Raw genomic sequence first — 18,804 nt, 5'->3', positions numbered from 1 at the left:
TAGGATACATATGGCAGCCCACAATTATGTGTAGCTGCATTCAATTAGTGTTGTACAATTACACAGTTTTATTGCTTAGTTAAAACAGTGAAAGCAGTACATACTGGGTAATTTGCACTAATCCCCGTCTCTTTAATAGCCCTCGTTGTTTAAAACGTGGGGGGAGCATCTATAGTATTTAAAGGGCGTGGGATGAACATAAAATTATATCTCATGTTGTGAATACTCTTTGACTGGCAATTAACGTACCCCACCTCACGTGTGGCGCATATGTTATGGCGGCTTTAAAATACAGTCACAGCAAAAAATTTCTTCTTACACCAGAACCCCACTTGCTGGGTCAGCCTGTCCAAGCTTATACTTGCAGCCTGTTAAGGTTCTTTCTGAAAGAAGGTCAGGGTGAGGAGACAAGCTAAGGAAGTCGATTCAGAGAGTGGGAGAAGCCAAGGACTCTGTGTTTTGGTTGCGAATGTGTTAGAAGCTTTTCCGACTCCTAACGTTTAATTAAAAACTTAGTTCAAAGTGAATTTATAGCTGCCATTTGGGAAAATACTTTCTGGAGATGGTTTTGTGAGGATGTGTGTGTGCGTGCACGTGCACGTTTGAAACACATGTATTCAGCAATCTGTGATTTTTAACGAAGTTTTAATTACATTTTTAAATGGCCTCAATCCTGCCCCTCTGTAAATGGCTTGGTAAGAAATAAGAGTGAGTACACTTCAGGCGGCAGCAGGCGCTCTGGGGAGTCCAGTTGTGAGGTGGGCCCATTGCAGCACTTAGGAAAGGCGCTCTCCCAGGGGAGGAGAGGAAACACTACAATATATTCTTCTGTATCCTTCTCCCCAAGTGTTGACAGAGAAAAACCCAAAGCAACCTTGTTTCCTGCCCTGCCTGACGGTAAGTAAGTTAAACAGAATTCCAAATGAGAGGCCTGGGCATTTATTCACCTGCAAAAACATTTTGCTGAAGCATTACAAATGTACTTGGGTCTAGAAATGTTTTCAATTATGTGGATTAGACCTTTGTCTCTTAGCTCTTACTGTCTCTCATAAGCATCACTTTAACCTCTTTATATGTTCATGAAAATTCTACTATATGGTTTTCAAAGCAAAAAAAAAAAAAGGGGATATGTAGAAGTGAGTAAAGAGAGATGAAAAGAACATTAAAATGATAGATTCTACATATTTCATTTAAATGATGCTGGTTTATTTTAAGAGAATTATTACTGTTAAATAATCTTCATTTTCTTTACTTTAGGTAAGTTTTTAGTGCTTTTTTTCTTAGTTATTGAAACTTTGAACTTTATTGCTCAGCTATATTAAATATAACTGGCATATGGCTATATGTACGATGGAATTCCTATTAAAATGTAGATGCTTAAAAAGAAAGCCTTTGGTACATGGAGGAGAATTATGTGGTCATATTATGAACTAAAATGTGACTTATGACTGCATCTGCCAATATCTGCTTTTGTCCAACTTTGGAATAGAGTTGGGTGATTATGGATAGTATGTTTAGAAAAAAAGCCACAGAATCCCTGTATAAATGGAGCAGTGTAGTTTGAAATCTGCACCACCTCACAAAACACGCACCATGAACGTTTGGACCTAACAGAACATCAAAGCGAGAGGTTATTCTGCATTTTAGAAAGGTTATTGGTAACAAAATGGAATTAGGGAAGTAAACAATTCTGCTCTGTCTGGGAAATAAACTAGATGATCTGCTAGGTATTTCCAGCTCAGATTTCTTTTCATGAAAAACATTCGCGTGTCTTTTGAATGACCTGAATGGCTGACATGCTAAGACTACAGTTTAGGGATTTCTTTTGCCCGAGAGCATTTAGACTGGGGAGGATATTGCGTTTTGTAGCTCTGAGGCCTCAAAGTCCATGATTCAAACTTGTTTATGCTGACCAGGGCTGGTTGGCTGCTTCATTAAACTAGGGAGGACAGTGTCCATCTCAGAGGACAACTGGGCAAAGCCACATCTGTGGGGGACATACAGCTGTCCTTGCCCTGACAACCCAGGTGCAGGTGGCCCTGAAGGCCTCTGGATACCTGCCTGAGGGCAGCCCAGACTCGATCGTGGTTGAGCCCTCAGGGAGAGGACTCCATGTTCTGAACGTGGAGAAAATGTAAACAAATATTTTCTGCCCAGAAATGACACAGTCTCTCCAGAGAGGAGGATCTGACTGCCTTTTTTCTGCCAAAACAGTTAGATCCAAATGATCATTGCTGATACTGCAGCTTAGCTGGCCAAACGTCTGCACTTGAGGCTGCAGAGAACTGAAAAGTGAAATCTGCTTTTTCCAAAGGAAGGCAGACGTGGTGTGTGAACGGTAGCGGTGTTCCTAATGTGTGGAGATGTGCCTTGCTGTGCGTGAGGTTCCAACTGCTGTAGCAAGTACAAATGATCATAGAGCGATAACAGGAGAAAATGCAGGCCTCGACTGGCTGGATGAATTATTTTGATGTACGTGGAAAACTTCGCCATTTCCTTGAGGCGTCTCCTGGCAACTGCCTTTTACTGTGGCTCTCTTTTCTGTATCTCTTGATTCCAGTGGAGGGCTCTGAATTAGAATTCTGAATGCCCTTTGATCTTTTCTTTGAAATAATAGACGTTGTTTGGCATACTTTTTAGAACAGATCCATTGGGTTTGATCGTGGGCTAGAATTAAAGCAGCTTAGGTACTTGCCTGTGGTCACATGCATCCTCCTCTTGATTTGTTGGGTGAGAGACTAGAGATTTTTACTGCCTTAATAAGGAAACCTGGACAGAATGCTGACTCTGCACCGGATAAATCTTCCCAAATTGCCACAGGTGAAATGAAATGTTAATATCCCTTTCAATTATTAATAAAAAATGTAAATAGATCTTGTTGGAAAAGTGGGGCACTGAAAATAAGGTATTTTAATAGACGTGTGGATTTTTGGTTCAATTTACTGAAGAGTTGCATTTTTAAAGCTTCTGATATATTAAAATGAAGAGGTAATTATTTTCATAAATTGGAGATTTTACACCAGAAACTTGCTGTATTTCATTGTATTCTGCAAATCAATTTGAATTGTAGCAAACATCGAACACAGATAAGCAAAAGGAAGAAAAATCTCCTATAACCTTACTACCCAGAGACAGACACACCAATATGATGCTCTTCCAGACATTTTTCTTTGTACATATTTGTTTCTTTAATAGACATTTTATAAACACCAGTCTGAAGTCTGTCCTCACTTCCCAAACTTGATTCCTTTCAATAAATGTAAACCCACGTCACCATTGTAATGGTCATGTAGCCTCCCATTGTATGAACATACCGTAATTTATTTAACAAATTTCCATTTGCGGGTTCTTCACCATGTTTTCAATTCTGCAGTAATATACAGATGTTCTTGTATGTATATCCTTGCATAATTGCCTGATTTTTTTATTTTATAATAAATACAGGTAAAATATTAATATACCAAAACCTCAATTAAATAGAGTCAGGAGACCAGAAGCGGCGTTCTCACTCCCTGTGATCATAGCAGAGCCCAACAGGAAGAAGAAAGACTCCTCTTTTTTTCCTGGCAAGGACTCAACCCATGAAAAGCCATGGACTCCTTGTTTTCTACAACCCTCCCAACTGCCTTTACCTCTTTGTAAATGCATCTCCCTCCCTTGCCGTGTGGGGACTTGGACATGACTTGCCATGGGTGCAGACCCCGAATTGCAATCCTGTGCTGATCCCAAATAAACCCATCTCTGCTACAGAAACATCTGGCAGTCTATTTGTTTTAGATCAACATATATTAAATTTAAACCACAGTGCCCTTCATTTCTTTAGGAAAGAACTTTTGAGCTCTTGGTTTTAAGGCAATTTCACTTTTACTTTAGGTGTACGAACACCAAGACGGCAGCAAATCGCTGAAGCTGGGCGACTTTGGACTGGCCACCATTGTAGACGGCCCCCTGTACACCGTGTGTGGCACCCCGACATATGTGGCCCCTGAAATCATTGCAGAGACCGGGTAAACACTTCTTGTGCATTTACTGCAGTACTGTGCTTGCAAAATAGCTAGTTGGCTTCAAGGATAGAAGAAATAGGAGTGTTCTGTCCCATCCAGACAGAACTAGTTATCATATATTTTTCACTTTTTTTTTTTTTTCCGACTTGAAAGTGGGAGCCATTTTCTCTGTTTTTCCCATCAAGTTGCCAGTTACTACCATCTTGTTTAAGGCTTCCTTTTGGCCTTTGTTAAAGGTAGAATGGCAGTTATTAACCCCTTAGTAAAAAATGTTTGGACTAACAGAGAAACATAGTAATTAACTATGATGGTAATTAACTAGCTATTGGAGCAAAAAGAAACAGACATCGCTGTGTGCAGTGAGTCCAGTCTACTGTGGTTACTTCTCTCAGCTGTCCTTATTCTCCAGTTCTGGTCCCATTTTGGTCCTCTTGGCAGCCCACTGCCAAGCCCACTCTGTGGAGTGCAGATACCCTCAGACATCTGAGGGCCCCTGGGAACTGGCTGGTTTCTGAGTGCAGCGGACACAGATGAATGAAAATCTCTAGAATGGGGGGAGATTGTGGGGTGGCCTAATGCTTAACTAAGGACCTACTACTATATGCCAGGCTCCTTTACTTAATTCTTACTCTTCCAGTAGATGATATGATTCCCATTTTGCATCTGAATAAACTCAGTCTCTGATGATTGACTTAGAAGCTCATGACTAGATAGTAGCTGAGTCCACATTTGAACTCAGGTCTAGGTGAGTAAAAGGCTCTTTCAGTGAAGAGCCCCATTTCTTGCCAAGGATCAGCAGCAGGATTCTGAAGCACTGTCCTTAAACAGAAGGTTGGGCCACAGCAAGGACAGCCTGACTATTTCTTCCCATTAGTGGCACCAACCCAAACCTCACAATCTAGGTAGTATCTTCCACTGTGACAGGTGGAGATAGTTTTTCTGCTTGTACCATAGACCAGAAAGGCAGAAATACAGAACAGATGAGAGGAGAAATCCCCAGAGTGAGGTGTGAGGTCATGAGCACTTTTTTATTCATCAAATTTGAGTCAGTTGCGAGCCCACAATCTGTAGCCATGCCTGACCTCCCTCGAGGCAATGCTGTTATCTCTGTTGGGTGCTCTGATGGCCTGCTGCGAAGGGGTGGTGTGGGGTCGAAGGAGGATTTGGTTCAGCTCTTGAAAACCTTGGCTGGAACTCAGCTGTGCCACTAATTGTGAGATCTTGAGCAAAATTATTTACCCTCTGAACCTCGGGTTTCTGTTCTTTAAAACAGGCAGTAATATTCATCCTGTACAAATTACAGAGTTGTTGGGAAAACAGAATCAGATAATGTATGTCAGTGCTTTATAAATTGGAAAATGTCATCTGTGGAATTATTATTTCTAAAATTCAGGAGTGAAATAGTCTCAGGGGTCCATCTCTATCTGAAAACTGATATGACTATAATAAACATTTTTGCTGAAAGCCTTCACTTACTGATATTTAGATATGAAGTAGGCATTTTTATTTTTAGTCATGTGCCTTAGATAGTCTTTTCTTTCTATTATTATTCTTTTCTTGAATTCTGTTAAGCCAGTGGGTTGTAGTTTAGTGTTTGTTGTGGGTTTTTAAAATTCTGTTTGGTTTGGGTTTTGGTTTATGATAGAAGAGTCGTTTATTTTACCGTGCCCTGTAATTTGTCCTGGCCTGACTTTGCTAACTCTGACATCACTTACTTTTTCAGATATGGCCTCAAGGTGGACATCTGGGCAGCTGGTGTAATCACTTACATCCTGCTCTGTGGTTTCCCTCCATTCCGTGGGTATGGGCAGCGATCTTTTATTCAGCACCAACAAAGCATTTCTCCCTTCTCTGAATGATCCATTCGGCCTCCCCGCACAAAGGAGCCTACAGCTGGAAAAGAGCATAAGAACTTGTTATTTTTTCCATGTTGTGCACGCTGATTTACATGCCTTCCATAAATCTTCCTCATATAATTTAAAAACTCATTCTTTCTTAATTTGCCAAAACAGTTCCATACTGACATTTTGAATTGCTTAAAAACACACATTTTACACATTTGTGGGGAAAGGAAGGGCTTCAATGCATAAGAATGAAAAGATACACCCTGAGTTGGCATTTTCCTGCTGTTTATTCCTCGTTGTTGTCCTTCATCTAAACAGAAGCGGTGATGACCAGGAGGTGCTTTTTGATCAGATTTTGATGGGGCAAGTGGACTTCCCTTCTCCATACTGGGATAACGTTTCTGATTCTGCAAAGGTAGGTTTCCAGTGCTTTCCTCTTCCTTATAGCGTGCGTCTCAATGGAATTATTGATTCTGAATCAAAGAAACAAATGATATCGTAAATATGATTTCTGTATGCATTTTAGTCATAATTACTAACTTTCCCAAGAGCTCACATTCAAAGAGTCATCTGTCCGTAGCCGTCGCAACTCATCGACTGCTTCTGCTTCCCTGGCTCATCCCTCCCTGTGGCCATTCCAGCTGTATTGCTGTAGCCTCTAGTTATGCCCCGCCCACACCTGGCTTGAGCCCAGCTCAGACTTCTGTATAGCTTATTGCTTCACCTCTCTCGGATCTTGACTTAATGTCATCTTCTCAGTGAAGCTTTTCCAGTTGCAGCTCTTAACCCCTACCTGGCTGACCTTATCGTCCTTTGCTTTATCTTTCTCTGTAACACTTACACTTTGTGTCCATCTGGTATACCATCTAACTACCTCTCTGTATCTGTCTGCTTATCTAGATGGATATAGATAGGTGGATATATTGTATTTATGTAGTTTATTTTCTAACTCTCCTCACTAGGGTATAATTTCTATCAAGACAAGGATTTTTGTCTATTGTATTCATTTCTGTATCATCAGTGCCTAGATAGTGACCAGCAACTAACTGATGCTCAACGTATATTGCACGAATGAATGAATAAATGAATGAGTGAATTAAACAGTTAATCAATTAAAGTGGAGAAAGCACAACATGGGTTAAGATGATCAAGAAAGACATCATGGGGAAGCTATGATGTAACTTGGACCTTGAAAGACAGCCAGGATTTAGAGGCAGAGGGGAACAAAGCGTATGGTTTTTGTCCCGTTAAACTAAAAGATCAATCTCTAAGAAAACTGTAAAAATCTCGCACAGAGACATTAGTAGACCCTGAAATCAAAAATGAAAACTTTTAAATTGATCCCTTAAAATTATGTCTCCAAGCATTGACTTAAATTTTTGGAAAACTGATGTTGAGAACTGATTATCTTTTGATTATTCAATATACATGCCTTTCCTTTTGCTGTGTCCTGAGTATGAGTTCAATTTAAAATCTGACTCCTTAGGCCTGGCCACTTGCCATGGAAAATGATGCATATTGGGCCCAAATCTCTCATTTTCTTCAACTGTCCAGGAATCTACCTCTAGCCATAGGAAAATGTGGGGAATTGGGAGAAGTGTCAAAGAAAAGCCACAGAAGTAAAAGGAGATGGGATGATATAGCCACAGAGGTGGGGCTGGAGGTGTTTTCACCTGTGAGCAGACAGTTCAGGAACCTGTCCCAAGTCTCAGTGCTGTCACTTCATAACTCAAGGGCTCAAAGTCACTGAGCGATAGGAGTATCTCCTGCACCCCCATGGCGCCTGCAAACAGCATCACACGTAGATAGTAGTTGCTTTAATTGAATCCTGGCCCAAGTTAGAAAGTGAAGGTAGAATCTCTACATCATTGGAAATAAATCGTCCCTGTCACGGAGCGGTACTCAGAGCCTATGCTTAGGAGGGACCAGGTAACATGCACCTAACCATTTTGTTACACGGGAACTTCTAATCCAAAGTAGACAGATGTCTGACAGACTCATCATTAAAGCCAAAGCCGTGCTTTTCTGGTGCAAATAAATTTCAGAGCCATTTAATCATTTGCTTCATGATGGTTCTATTTTACTTTTATTGATTGATCTGGAAATTTTTGAATCATTTTCAACAGATTTCCTCTGAATTCTTCGGCTACTAAAGAATAGTTTCTATTTTACCAACTAGCTGTTGGCAATTCCGTATGTCTTTCCTCATTCCTTTCTTTCAAACCAAAATATGCCCTCTTGCAGTTAGGAGGAAAAAAATCCATTTTTCCCTTCAGCTGCCAAAGTGAAATTTTAAAGTGTTTTTAAAATGTGATTTCTATATTAAATAATTTGGAATCTGTCTTTAAAGTGCAAAATACTTTATTTCCTTTATACTAAAAATATTTTTATGAAATTGATTTTAATATTTATTTTTTTCTCTCTCAACTACAAGCTATATATTTATAATTCCAAAAATTCGCCTTTCCTTTAAACGGTGTTAGGTAGCTATAGGTAAGTTGAGTCGATATATTCAAGGTTTAGAGCTTTTACAGATGTTTTCCAAACTAAAAGAGAACCTCTGCTCTTGAAAACGCCCGGATTTTTACCTTCAGTGTTAGACACAAATGGCATTGAATGTTTCCTTTCACAGGAGCTCATTACCATGATGCTGTTGGTGGATGTAGATCAGCGATTTTCAGCCGTGCAGGTCCTCGAACATCCCTGGGTTAATGTAAGTAACTTCCTCCCTTCCCTGTATTTACTCCGAACATTCCTTTCTCAAATTGCAGCTTTCCTAATGATGTTGCCTCCTTTTTAAAGTGTTGTGTTTGTGTCTGTTCCTCTCTCTCAAACATGCCAGAACAGTTACAGGATCTCAGCCTTGTTCCACAAGGGCCTCTGATGTATCTGTGCTGACATGTGTTCTCACGGTCCCTTGCACAGAGCATTTCATTTGATTCAGACGGGACTGCCTTCTACCGGGGAACTGCATCCTATGGTCCAGATTAGGGCTGCATCCATCAATAATACAGAGCAGATTTTCTGAGTCAGTGCTGCTTTTGCATCATTTCTACCAAATATACCAGTGACCCAAGGGTCCCCACATCAGTGTTGGAGTTCTCCAGTGCAGCACTTCTCAAACTTGCCTGTGCTCACAAGTCATGTGGTGGGGGGGGGTGGGGGGAGGCTTATTAAAGTGCAGATTGTAATGTAGTAGATGTGAGGCTCTGAGTTTCTAAAAGCTCCCAGATGCTGCTGCTGCTATCTGAGTACAAGGTCTGACGAAACTTCTTTAGCTATGAAAGGATTCTCCAGAGCAGAGTCATTAGTTTTTGACTCTCTCTCTCTATAACTGATTGAAAAGATTTGTTTTGAATAACAATAATAATAAATATTTAGAGTGCTTAGCTTATAGTGTCTGCCCAGGACCATTTAAGTACCTCACATACATTAACTGATAACCCAGGGGCTGTTGGAACCCCTGCTGGCATGTGTGGAAGTTCCATACCTGGGTCTAATGGTTCTTCCTACCAGAATAGAAGACAGACATAGATTTGGATATAGGTACAGACATGGGACAGGTATAAAATCGTTAGCTCATTGGTATGAATTTTGCCAGCTGCTTCGAGGGATCTGGCTGTAAGATGAAGGCAACAAAATGTTCCACTTCTCTGAATTATCACTTCGGTGATAAGTCAAGTGTATTTTCCCAAGATAACTAATGACTGAGGATGAAGTGTGATTAAAAGCACAGTGTTGAGACAGACTGCATCTGAGGTGACAAGAGCTTGGGATCTTGTTCATGTTCTGCCACTTGATGCCCATGGTCCTAGGTTCCAGCACTTTACATGCCTGAACCTGGTTCCTCCCACCCCACTTGGAGGTTTTATATATTTATATATACACACACACACACATATGACAGGAGAATATACAGGAATGCGAGCGTGTATAGGTATACAGCTAAGGTTTGTTAAATATTTTTACACAGCAGAGCTTCCCAACTGGTGTACAGACGTGTGAAGATATTAATCCCCGCAGCCCTTGGGATAGTCAGGCAGGGCTGCCAGAGTCCAGGAGCTGTCACCTCCAGCCTTACAACCTTTGCATTTACCCTACGATGCTGAACAAAAGTTATCCTTTTCTATGGAGTTGGAAAGGTTAGGAAGCATTTCATGTAAGCCTAATAATAAGCCTACAAGAGAAGCAGGGTGGGTATTATTGTACCCATTTTACAAATGGAAAGACTGAGGCTGTGACGGATGACTCTTCCAAAGTAGCTGTGCTTATGGTTGAGCCAGAATTTGCAGGCAGGCACTTCAAGCCCATTTCCTTTGAAGTCCCACGCACCTCACTGCATCACCCTCTCTCTGTTATACATGAAAGCACTGTGAATAGTGCAGAAGAGTGCACTATATGTACACCAGCATCGTTATAATGATTGTTCATACAAGGTTGCAGTCTTTCCAAAGTAACTTACCTGGGTCGTGGTGCCTCTCCCTTAGACGTGCAGGGTGGAAGAGGCACAGGCCAGCTGCAGGCTCTCCTAGTGGCAGCAGCTGGTTTGGACTGATCTACATGCTGATTAGAAGTCCACGGTCCACAAACTGTCAAATTGCATGTTAGCACTGGAAACACTGAGAGTGTGACCACACAGAATACAGTGGAAAATCCGAATTTGAAACACGGCCTTTGAAGGCTCACAAAGAGCCGTGGAGGAGAGAGATTACAAATAGCCATTTTGGATTTTGAAATACATTTTCATCAGAGGACACCCCCTGTCGGGCCTGCTCTCCAGGAGCTCTGTCTGATACAGCAGTCACATGGCAGTGAGAGAAGAGCCACCCCAGCTGGCCTGTGTGGGGAGGGTGCCCTGAGAGGCTTCCCAGAGGAGGAGATGCCAGAGCTTCTTCCTGGAGGAGTCTGGGAAGAGATGTCCTGCAGGGCCAGCTCAGGCAGGATATGGATATTTGCTATAAGATAACTCTGTGAATGTGAGCACATTTGTCTATACATGTGAGAGGCCTGGGGTGTTATTGGAAACAAAATAACCCCTTACCCTGATTCCAGACCAAATGACCCTATATCAATATATTCCAACTCAGTTGGGTAGAGACACAAAATTAAGACGACTTCTGGCTGTTGCCTTTGAAAAATTAGGTTGTTCATTTTCCTAGGGCGGTGTATACATGTCTCAGCGGTAACTTTCTTCCTTCTCAACCTGCTTTGTGCACACGGTCCCACTTTGCTGACAATTAGGTTCCACAGCTCCCTCTGGACCTTGGACTTCTGCTGTCATTTTAGTTTTCCCTCTCAGATTCCCTAAAAAACATTTTCTAAGAGCAAGGATAACATTTAAGGCATTGTCCAGGAGATTTAAAAATTTTAAATACCCTTTAATATAATTATAACAGACCTTAGATTCTAAGGGGAAAAAAGATAGCAATTTTGGCAAAAAACTTAACATATAAAGTGATTGCTTAACTTTTGAAATTACATAGTAAATAACTAAGTTAGAAAATTGATTATTTTATCTCAAAATAAATGAAAAAAATATGTACATAAGCATTCACAACCAGCATTTAGTGTTTGTTGAGGTCTCCGAGTGCAATAAATGAACCTAGCAATCAGAATAAATAAATTAGGGATGTAAAGGAAGCCCATTTAACAAGACATGTTGCATTTGGCAATCAAATTATATCTGATCACTGCAGAGGGTGCTACCTAAGGGGGGGAAGTAATAATAAGTGTATGAGCCCTAAGGAAGTCGTCAGAAAGCTCTTCCCACTTTCCCATTTGTCCTAATTTTCTCTTATCGCATAAACGATGCCCTTTTCACCTGGCGCACTTGGAATTGAAAAGGCAGTCTCATGAAACAGAGAGCAGAGCGCGAGGGCAACAGAATAGAAAAATCTAGTCAGCAAAAGTCACTTGCTTTAACCTTACTCCAGGTGCTTCCTCTAGGCCCCCATTTATTTTTTATACACTCTGAGTGCCCTTCGGTGTCCTGGACCTCTGCTCTGTTATCGGAAGAGCCACGAGTGAGGCCTCTCAGTGGATGGTTCTAACCAGCCAGAGGACAAAGGCAGCATCAGCGTGTGCAGCCAGGTGTCTGGGAGAGGGATGTAGACCCCCAGAAGGAGCGCCAGCTCACCTTGGGTAACCTTGGGACAGTCATTTCATGCCTTTCAACCTGTTTTTCTGTCTGTGAAATGGGAGATAAGAGAATCAACTTCTCAGGTTATGAGGATAGAGAGAGGATTTTATATCTGAAAGTCCTGAGCAGACAGTCTTAAGTGCTCATACGCTGTAGGTACTTGGTAAATATTTGGTGAATTTGAGTCTGAGGAAGGCCGAAACTCCATCATCTGTAGCTACGAGCTGATGAAATAGAAACTGTGATCAACGCTGGCGTGTGAGAAACTTGATTAAGGTGGAAGCCCCTCATCCAAAAAAATGATCCTGTTTGTGTGCTCCGAACTCCACGTAGATAATGTGATGAACAGCTTGTTGCGTTCTCCAGTGTCACAGCCATCTCTTAAGGTAGCTGCAAAGCACCAACAGGAATTTCCCTAGCTAAATTTATTTACCTTATTACTCATATAGTGGAGAACCATATGATTTAGGCTCATATCATATGAGAGTGGAATAGGCAGTAATAATATATCTGGATCATTCCAGGGATTAGGGAGAAGGTTGAGTCACTTTCTCCCCAAATGATGTTTTGTTGGTAGAAAATGCAGGTTAGTGATTAAGTTCATAAGCTTAAATGACAGTTCCAAAGTTTTTTTTTTTTTTTTTGCTGTGTAATTAGGATTAAATTATCAGCAGTCTATTTCAAATAGATGACTATTATTGGATTTTTATTTTCAAAGTTTTGACCTACCTTATCCCATTGTTATTCTCCTCATACCATCTGTGTTCTACCTTCAATTTTTTTCCTGATGAGGAAAATGAGGCTTAAAGAAGTCTCTAGCACGAAGCTCAGTGGGGTCTCTAGCATGAGGTCCGATGCCTGGGTTTTGCCTCTAGAGATTCTGATCCTGATCTGCACTGGCATCTAGGCATTGGGAATTTTAAAAGCTCCCAGGTGACTATAATGTGAGACCAATATAGAGAACCTCTGTCCTACGGGAAAGGACTGGTTTAAATAAGTCAAGTGTAGTTACTTAGCTGGTGCAAGACTTACTGTCATCTTCCTGGCCTTTAAATTTTATTTTCCCTCCTTTTTCTCACGTACCTCTTTTGAAAAGATACTGCTAAGCCAAGATATTCAACGAGAAATAAAGAACCCGAGGAAGAAGAAAAAACAAGAGCCTAGATAATACGCTTTTTATTCTATGCTCATAAAAATCAGTGCTACCCATACAAAAATATATAAGCATTCCTCTGTTGTTAGAAATTAAGAGAACCCCCAATGATACTGTAATAATAAATAAAACCACCTATCTGTATGTACAACTTATAAATAAAGTTGTAAATGATGACATGGGATTCCACTTTCCATTGGGGCATCTTACCCTCTCCTTTCTCTAAGGTGGATCTTAATTTACTTCACATTTTCTCCCCGAGAGCAGAGTGAATTGTAGACATAAAGGATACATAGGGCCAAGCTAAGAGATTCAGAAATCCTGGGATGTTGCACAACTGGGGAAGGTTAACAAGAGTCGAGGGGGCACACTCTGGCCTGTGAAATGGACCCGCTACTGGAGAGTGTGCTAATGTACCTGGGATTGTTTAAAACGAAGTCGGGATATCCTGGTAGTGAATATCAGACTGCTCAAGACTGCCATGCTTCCCATAAATTTACAGCTATTATTAACACTAGAGTCTGGCAATGAGTAGACTGAAAACCAGATCCATGATTCAAAAATGAAACTCCATGAAGGGAGGAGGGTTTCCTAAAGCATGACCCCTGGAATGGCTTCCTGGAGGAAAGAGAGGAATTCACTCTGCTGAATGACTTCACAACCGAGCCCCCCAGCCCTCCTGACGGCTCCTCCCCAACATCCGCTAGAGGAGCGGGGACCAGGAGGCTAGGTCTCCCCCAGACAGCTGGGAGGGTTCATTTTCCATTTTGCAAACTAGTTTTGTTCTTGTCAGTTGCAACGCTCTGCCAAGGAGTGGATGGGGATTTTCTAAACCAAAAACCGCTAACAAACCACAACCAGCCCGCGTCAGACTTCAGAAACTCCTCCCGGAGACTCCACACCAGAATGTATGGTAATAATACAAGAACTATCTGTAGCCTGCTGCCAGGTTTGTCACGTTTGGAAAATTCATAGCACATTTTTGGCACATAATCTATTCACAATAGTGGCGATGAAGATGTATATATAAAAATGTATGCTTTTAATGGCCCTATTTATTTTATTGATGCAAGATAGTAAGTTAGCTAAATCTCTAACATCAATCTGGATGCCTCAGGTATAGCTTAGGGCCCTGCTAAGCCAGTTGCTTGTCTTTTAATCCAATTATGCTCAAAGCCTTCAAAATTGTTAGAGACTGCAGATTTTTTAGTTGCTGGTGTGTGTGTGTGTGTCTATGTGTCTGTGTGTGCACACTCGTGTATATGTGTTTTACCTTCTCTGGCGGAGGCACCTTAATTCATTGGGAAAAAAAATCCTGAAATGTTTTAAGATTTATGCAGTCAAAAGCATCCCTGGCAACTTGTAAGGATTGTTTCACTACTTTCATTGCTTCAACATGAACTAATAACCCATGGGAAGCTAAAACCTTCACTAGAATTTAAAGCTGGAGGCCTGAACCCCCAGGCCCCAGCATCTGAAAGAGTTGCTAGGAGTCTGACAGGAGATTAGGGCCAGGACAGAGCTGGGAAATGGTAACAAAGTCCATCGTGAGGTTGGTGAGAGCCAGCTTTTAGCTGGAAGACTGACTGGCAGGAAAAAAAAGCCAGGTAAAGGGGAATTTCTGGCAGAGATGGCAGTGGTGGGGGTGTGAGGAGATGGGACTGCAGTAAGGGCTGATTCTCCCTCAGCAAGTTAAGTAGAGGCTGCTCCGATGGGGTCCCTACTGTTTGTTTCCTCCATATCTGCCCTCATTCAGTCACAGGCCCACACTGTGACCCAGGGCACCTTCCTGTCACCCTGTGTCAGCCAGGCCTTCTGGCACTGCCTGCTCCGCAGAGGATTCCAGAGCCCCGGCCCTCATGGGCCACGTTCCCGTATCCCAGATGAGTGGATGCCCAGCATCTCCTGGGCAGAGAAGTCCCTAATTTCTAACTACATTCCTGTGGCCCCAGAAGTGCTCAGCATCCCTTTTACTGACCTCTGTCCAGATGCTTCCCAGGCTCCCTTAAAGCCCTGTCCAAATATTCTGTTTCTTTCAGCCCCTAATTCAGCCCTCCTTACCATCGTGTGACTTTCATCGTGGAAAAGATGACTCATTGCGTCCTTCCATTTCACAATTCTGGACCTCTTTTAGTAACCAATGCCCCTGATGCCCTTGACAGTGCAATGCAGTGTGGTGGGAAGACCACAGAGTTCCAACCTGTTTCAGGCCTGACTCAGCCAGTTTCTAGCCCTGTGACCTTAAGCAAATTTTTTAACCTTGCAGAGCCTCAGTTTGCTCATCTTCAAAATGGGACTAACAGTGCATGTTGTAGAAGGTAATCTGAGGACTAAGGAGATCGTATATGTAACTTGTTAGCCACATAATGGTTATCTCATGTCACCTTCCTCTCCGTTTGTCTTTTAACTCTGCTTCTCTCCTTACCCTTTTCTCTCCTTACTATTTTATAATCTAAAGCTCATACAAATTGCTTTGCTTTGCGTAGCCTGGAGCTCTATTAAGAGATGACTAGAAGTACCTGTATAATTTGGGGAGTGAGGCCCAAGTGGGCACCACTGTATCCGGCTGCCTCCTTTCCTTCAGGCAGGACCCCAAATTATGTCCGAGATATGTCACTTAAAGGCACATCAGTTCGTCCCTTGTCAAATGTTTAACTCCTCCCCAAAGTCTAATTTAGATTCCAAGCGCTGTTGTTTCATACACCATTAAAAAAAAAAAAAAGTGTTTTACATACACCATTGAATTCACCCTTGTGTTTAAAACTCTAGACTGTATAATCCTAATTCTCTGTGGTTGTCCTGCAACTTCTCTTTCACTTGTAGAGTCGGGAAGTGAATAAAGGGAGGGTGGTCCTTCACACTTCCTGCACTTACACCCCTCTTACTTTTTTAAATTTTTATTTATTTATTTATTTATTTATTTATTTTTGGCTGTGTTGGGTCTTTGTTGCTGTGCGCGGGCTTTCTCTAGTTGCGGTGAGCGGGGGCTACTCTTCGTTGCGGTGCACGGGCTTCTCATGGCGGTGGCTTCTCTTGTTGCGGAGCACGGGCTCTAGGTGCATGGGCTTCCGTAGTTGTGGCTCGCAGGCCCTAGAGTGCAGGCTCAGTAGTTGTGGCACATGGCTTAGTTGCTCCGCGGCATGTGGGATCTTCCCAGACCAGGGAATGAACCTGTGTCCCCTGCATTGGCAGGCAGGTTCTTAACCACCGTGCCACCAGGGAAGCCCTACACGCCTCTTATTAAAGAGTACTGCTTTATTCCTAATTGAGACCAAGGCTTCCAGCTCCAGATGTTCTGGGGACTCCTCTGTGGCCACTTCTCTCCTGCTCTTTCAGCTTTCTCGCCATCACTCTCCCATGGAAACTCTTAACTAGAGGTGGAATGGTTGACTCATTGTTTGGCAAACATGCCTTGTGGCTTCCCACTCAGGCACATCTGTGCACCAACATCACCTCTCCCCTCTCTACCTGTCAGTGCACTCCCACCATCAAGGACCTGCTGGAATCCCATATTCCTCGTGAAGTTTGCGCTAACTGAAAACCCGTCCTCTCTCCTCTGAAGTTCTGTGTTTCTAGCTGAGCCATGTGGCACACTGCCTGGTAACAGGTCTTTCTTATCTTATTGGTCTGTTTTACTGTTTGACGTGGGGTGTGCAAACTTTGTCTCCTAGTTAGCCCGCGAGGGTCTGGCAGACAGCAATCATTTCTTCTCCCCACCCTGCCATCCCCAATGCAGCCCTGCATATAGTAGGTACTTCAGTTGACCCTGTTTCCATTCCGAGTATCATCCCACTGGTACCCTAATTGACCTTCATTTTCTGTTTCCACAATTTTTTTTTTAAATTTTGAATACACTCTGCATCATTGGAAAGCCTCCTTCTTCTAGATTTGGTTTCAGAAGTGACTCAATAAGCATAATAATTGTTCCTTCTTCTAGCCATTAATAAATCAGCCCAAGAATATCATAAATTGTGCATCCACTGTGTGCAGGGCACTGAGCCAAGTGCTTATATTAAAGATTACAGAAAACATGGAAGATGTGGTACAAAAGGGCAAGAGTTCATTTATTTATATATATATATATATATATATATATAAAAACATGTGTATAAGTTTTATATATATATATATATACACACACACACAATCACCTAACACCAAAAAGAATGTAAATAGTGCAAATATATGTAATGAAAAAAGCATTAGGAGTTTATAGAAGAACAACTTTAATGGATTGTGCTTAATAGGCAGAAAATGTTTTGGAACAGGTGATTTGGACTCAAGTTTGGAAGAAAAAGAGGGACCACAGGGTCCATAAGAGCAAAGCCCATGAGTATTTTTGGCCACTATTATTTCCCCATCAGTTACTGTAGTGCCTGGTCCAGCCAAATGCTGAAAAAAAGAGTAAATCCCATATGGAGAGACCAGGTTATGTAAAAGAGCAAAGCATGCTGTGCTTGGAAAGCAGCAAATTTATTTTCTTGGGTGGAGCCAAGAAATTCCATGCAAAGTCATGGAGAGGAAGGAGAGAAAGAAAATGATGAATGGCATTGAAGTCTTGCCAGGAATTTTGGTTTAAATAGATAGTAACAAACACTTAATTATTCATTCATTCACTTATTCCACAAATTTTATTAAGCATCTACTATGTGCCAAAGTACATGCTAAGACCCGGGGATTCTGTAGTGAGCAAAATACACTCTCTGTCTTCAAGGATCATGCAGTCTCTTCATCACACACTAGTAAGTGGTGTTACACACTTATGACTCCGATTCTTGTTATTCTAACAGTATTTAGCAAAGGAGAGAAATCTGTCCAGTCTCCATCACAGATGGCTCAGGCAGAGAGCAGAAGCCTTAGTTAAAATGAGCTCCAATGGAGAATATGTCATAATAACAGATGATATGAAGGCAGCAAGGAGGATTTAAAACTTAAGGAAGAACTTTCCACCTGGAAGGTTGTGTGGGATTATAGAATGGATGATCGAGTAGCTGTGGCACCAGCTTGAGTTTATTTACGGGCTCCTGCCTGAGCCCAGGTCCGTCAGTTTCCCTTGGCTTTGGGTCGGTATGATGGGCTAAGAGGATAAAACTTTTGGGTTAGAAAAAAAAATGTTTAGATTGATTTTTTTTTTTTGGTTGTCCAGATTAACTTGCTCTTTGACATATGTCTCTAGAGCGATGGCTGAAATCAATTTTATTAGAAACCAAAAACAGAAATAAAATTTTTTATTTAGGGACAAAGTCAGAGGGTAAGAAGACACAGCAAATTAATTTTAGAGCAAATGTGGAAATGAAGGAGCCCTTGAAGCAGTACTTGCTACAACAGTGTTTAATGAGAGGACATTGGTTGGTTTCTTCCTGAAATGTTATGAATTTTAAGATTACTGCCTGTTACTAGAATATCTTGGCCTCATTTTCTATTTATCTCATTTTTTTCTTCTACTCCTTTTTTTAAATTTTTTATTTTTTTTTTCCAGGATGACGGCCTCCCAGAAAATGAACATCAGCTGTCAGTAGCAGGAAAGATAAAGAAGCATTTCAACACAGGACCGAAACCGAATAGCACAGCAGCTGGAGTTTCTGTCATAGCAGTAAGCATCTGAAATATCTACCTATAACTTTTTCAAAGCACTCCCTCTAAGAGATGGGCATTACTCAGGAG

General features: G+C 41.6%; 1 protein-coding gene and 1 long non-coding RNA gene across 6 annotated transcripts in view; one reads left to right on the top strand and one right to left on the bottom strand.

Moving 5' to 3' along the window:
* The window catches only part of DCLK1 (doublecortin like kinase 1), a 325,943-nt gene that overhangs the window by 285,892 nt on the left and 21,247 nt on the right, over positions 1-18,804 (top strand). For all 3 annotated transcript variants that reach the window (XM_033843538.2, XM_073795058.1, XM_073795059.1), the window contains 5 exons: positions 3,874-4,007; positions 5,728-5,805; positions 6,167-6,263; positions 8,481-8,561; positions 18,620-18,733. In XM_033843538.2, coding sequence (XP_033699429.1) covers positions 3,874-4,007; positions 5,728-5,805; positions 6,167-6,263; positions 8,481-8,561; positions 18,620-18,733 — 504 coding nt within the window. The remainder of the gene's footprint in view (positions 1-3,873; positions 4,008-5,727; positions 5,806-6,166; positions 6,264-8,480; positions 8,562-18,619; positions 18,734-18,804) is intronic.
* LOC109550235 (uncharacterized) overlaps positions 1,858-18,804 on the bottom strand; it is a 110,973-nt gene continuing 94,026 nt past the window's right edge. For 2 of the 3 annotated variants that reach the window (XR_002176673.3, XR_012327585.1), the window contains 2 exons: positions 5,774-6,321; positions 1,858-5,292 (listed from right to left, as the gene is read on the bottom strand). This is a non-coding gene — a long non-coding RNA (uncharacterized lncRNA). Of the gene's footprint in view, positions 5,293-5,719; positions 6,322-18,804 lie in introns of all 3 variants that reach the window. The other variant, XR_012327586.1, reaches the window with a different exon arrangement.

Source organism: Tursiops truncatus, chromosome 18 (assembly GCF_011762595.2).
Source record: "Tursiops truncatus isolate mTurTru1 chromosome 18, mTurTru1.mat.Y, whole genome shotgun sequence".
In the NCBI taxonomy this organism is placed as follows: domain Eukaryota; kingdom Metazoa; phylum Chordata; class Mammalia; order Artiodactyla; family Delphinidae; genus Tursiops; species Tursiops truncatus.
The sequence above is the reverse complement of the archived record's forward strand: the minus strand, read 5'-3'. Positions and strand labels throughout refer to the sequence as shown.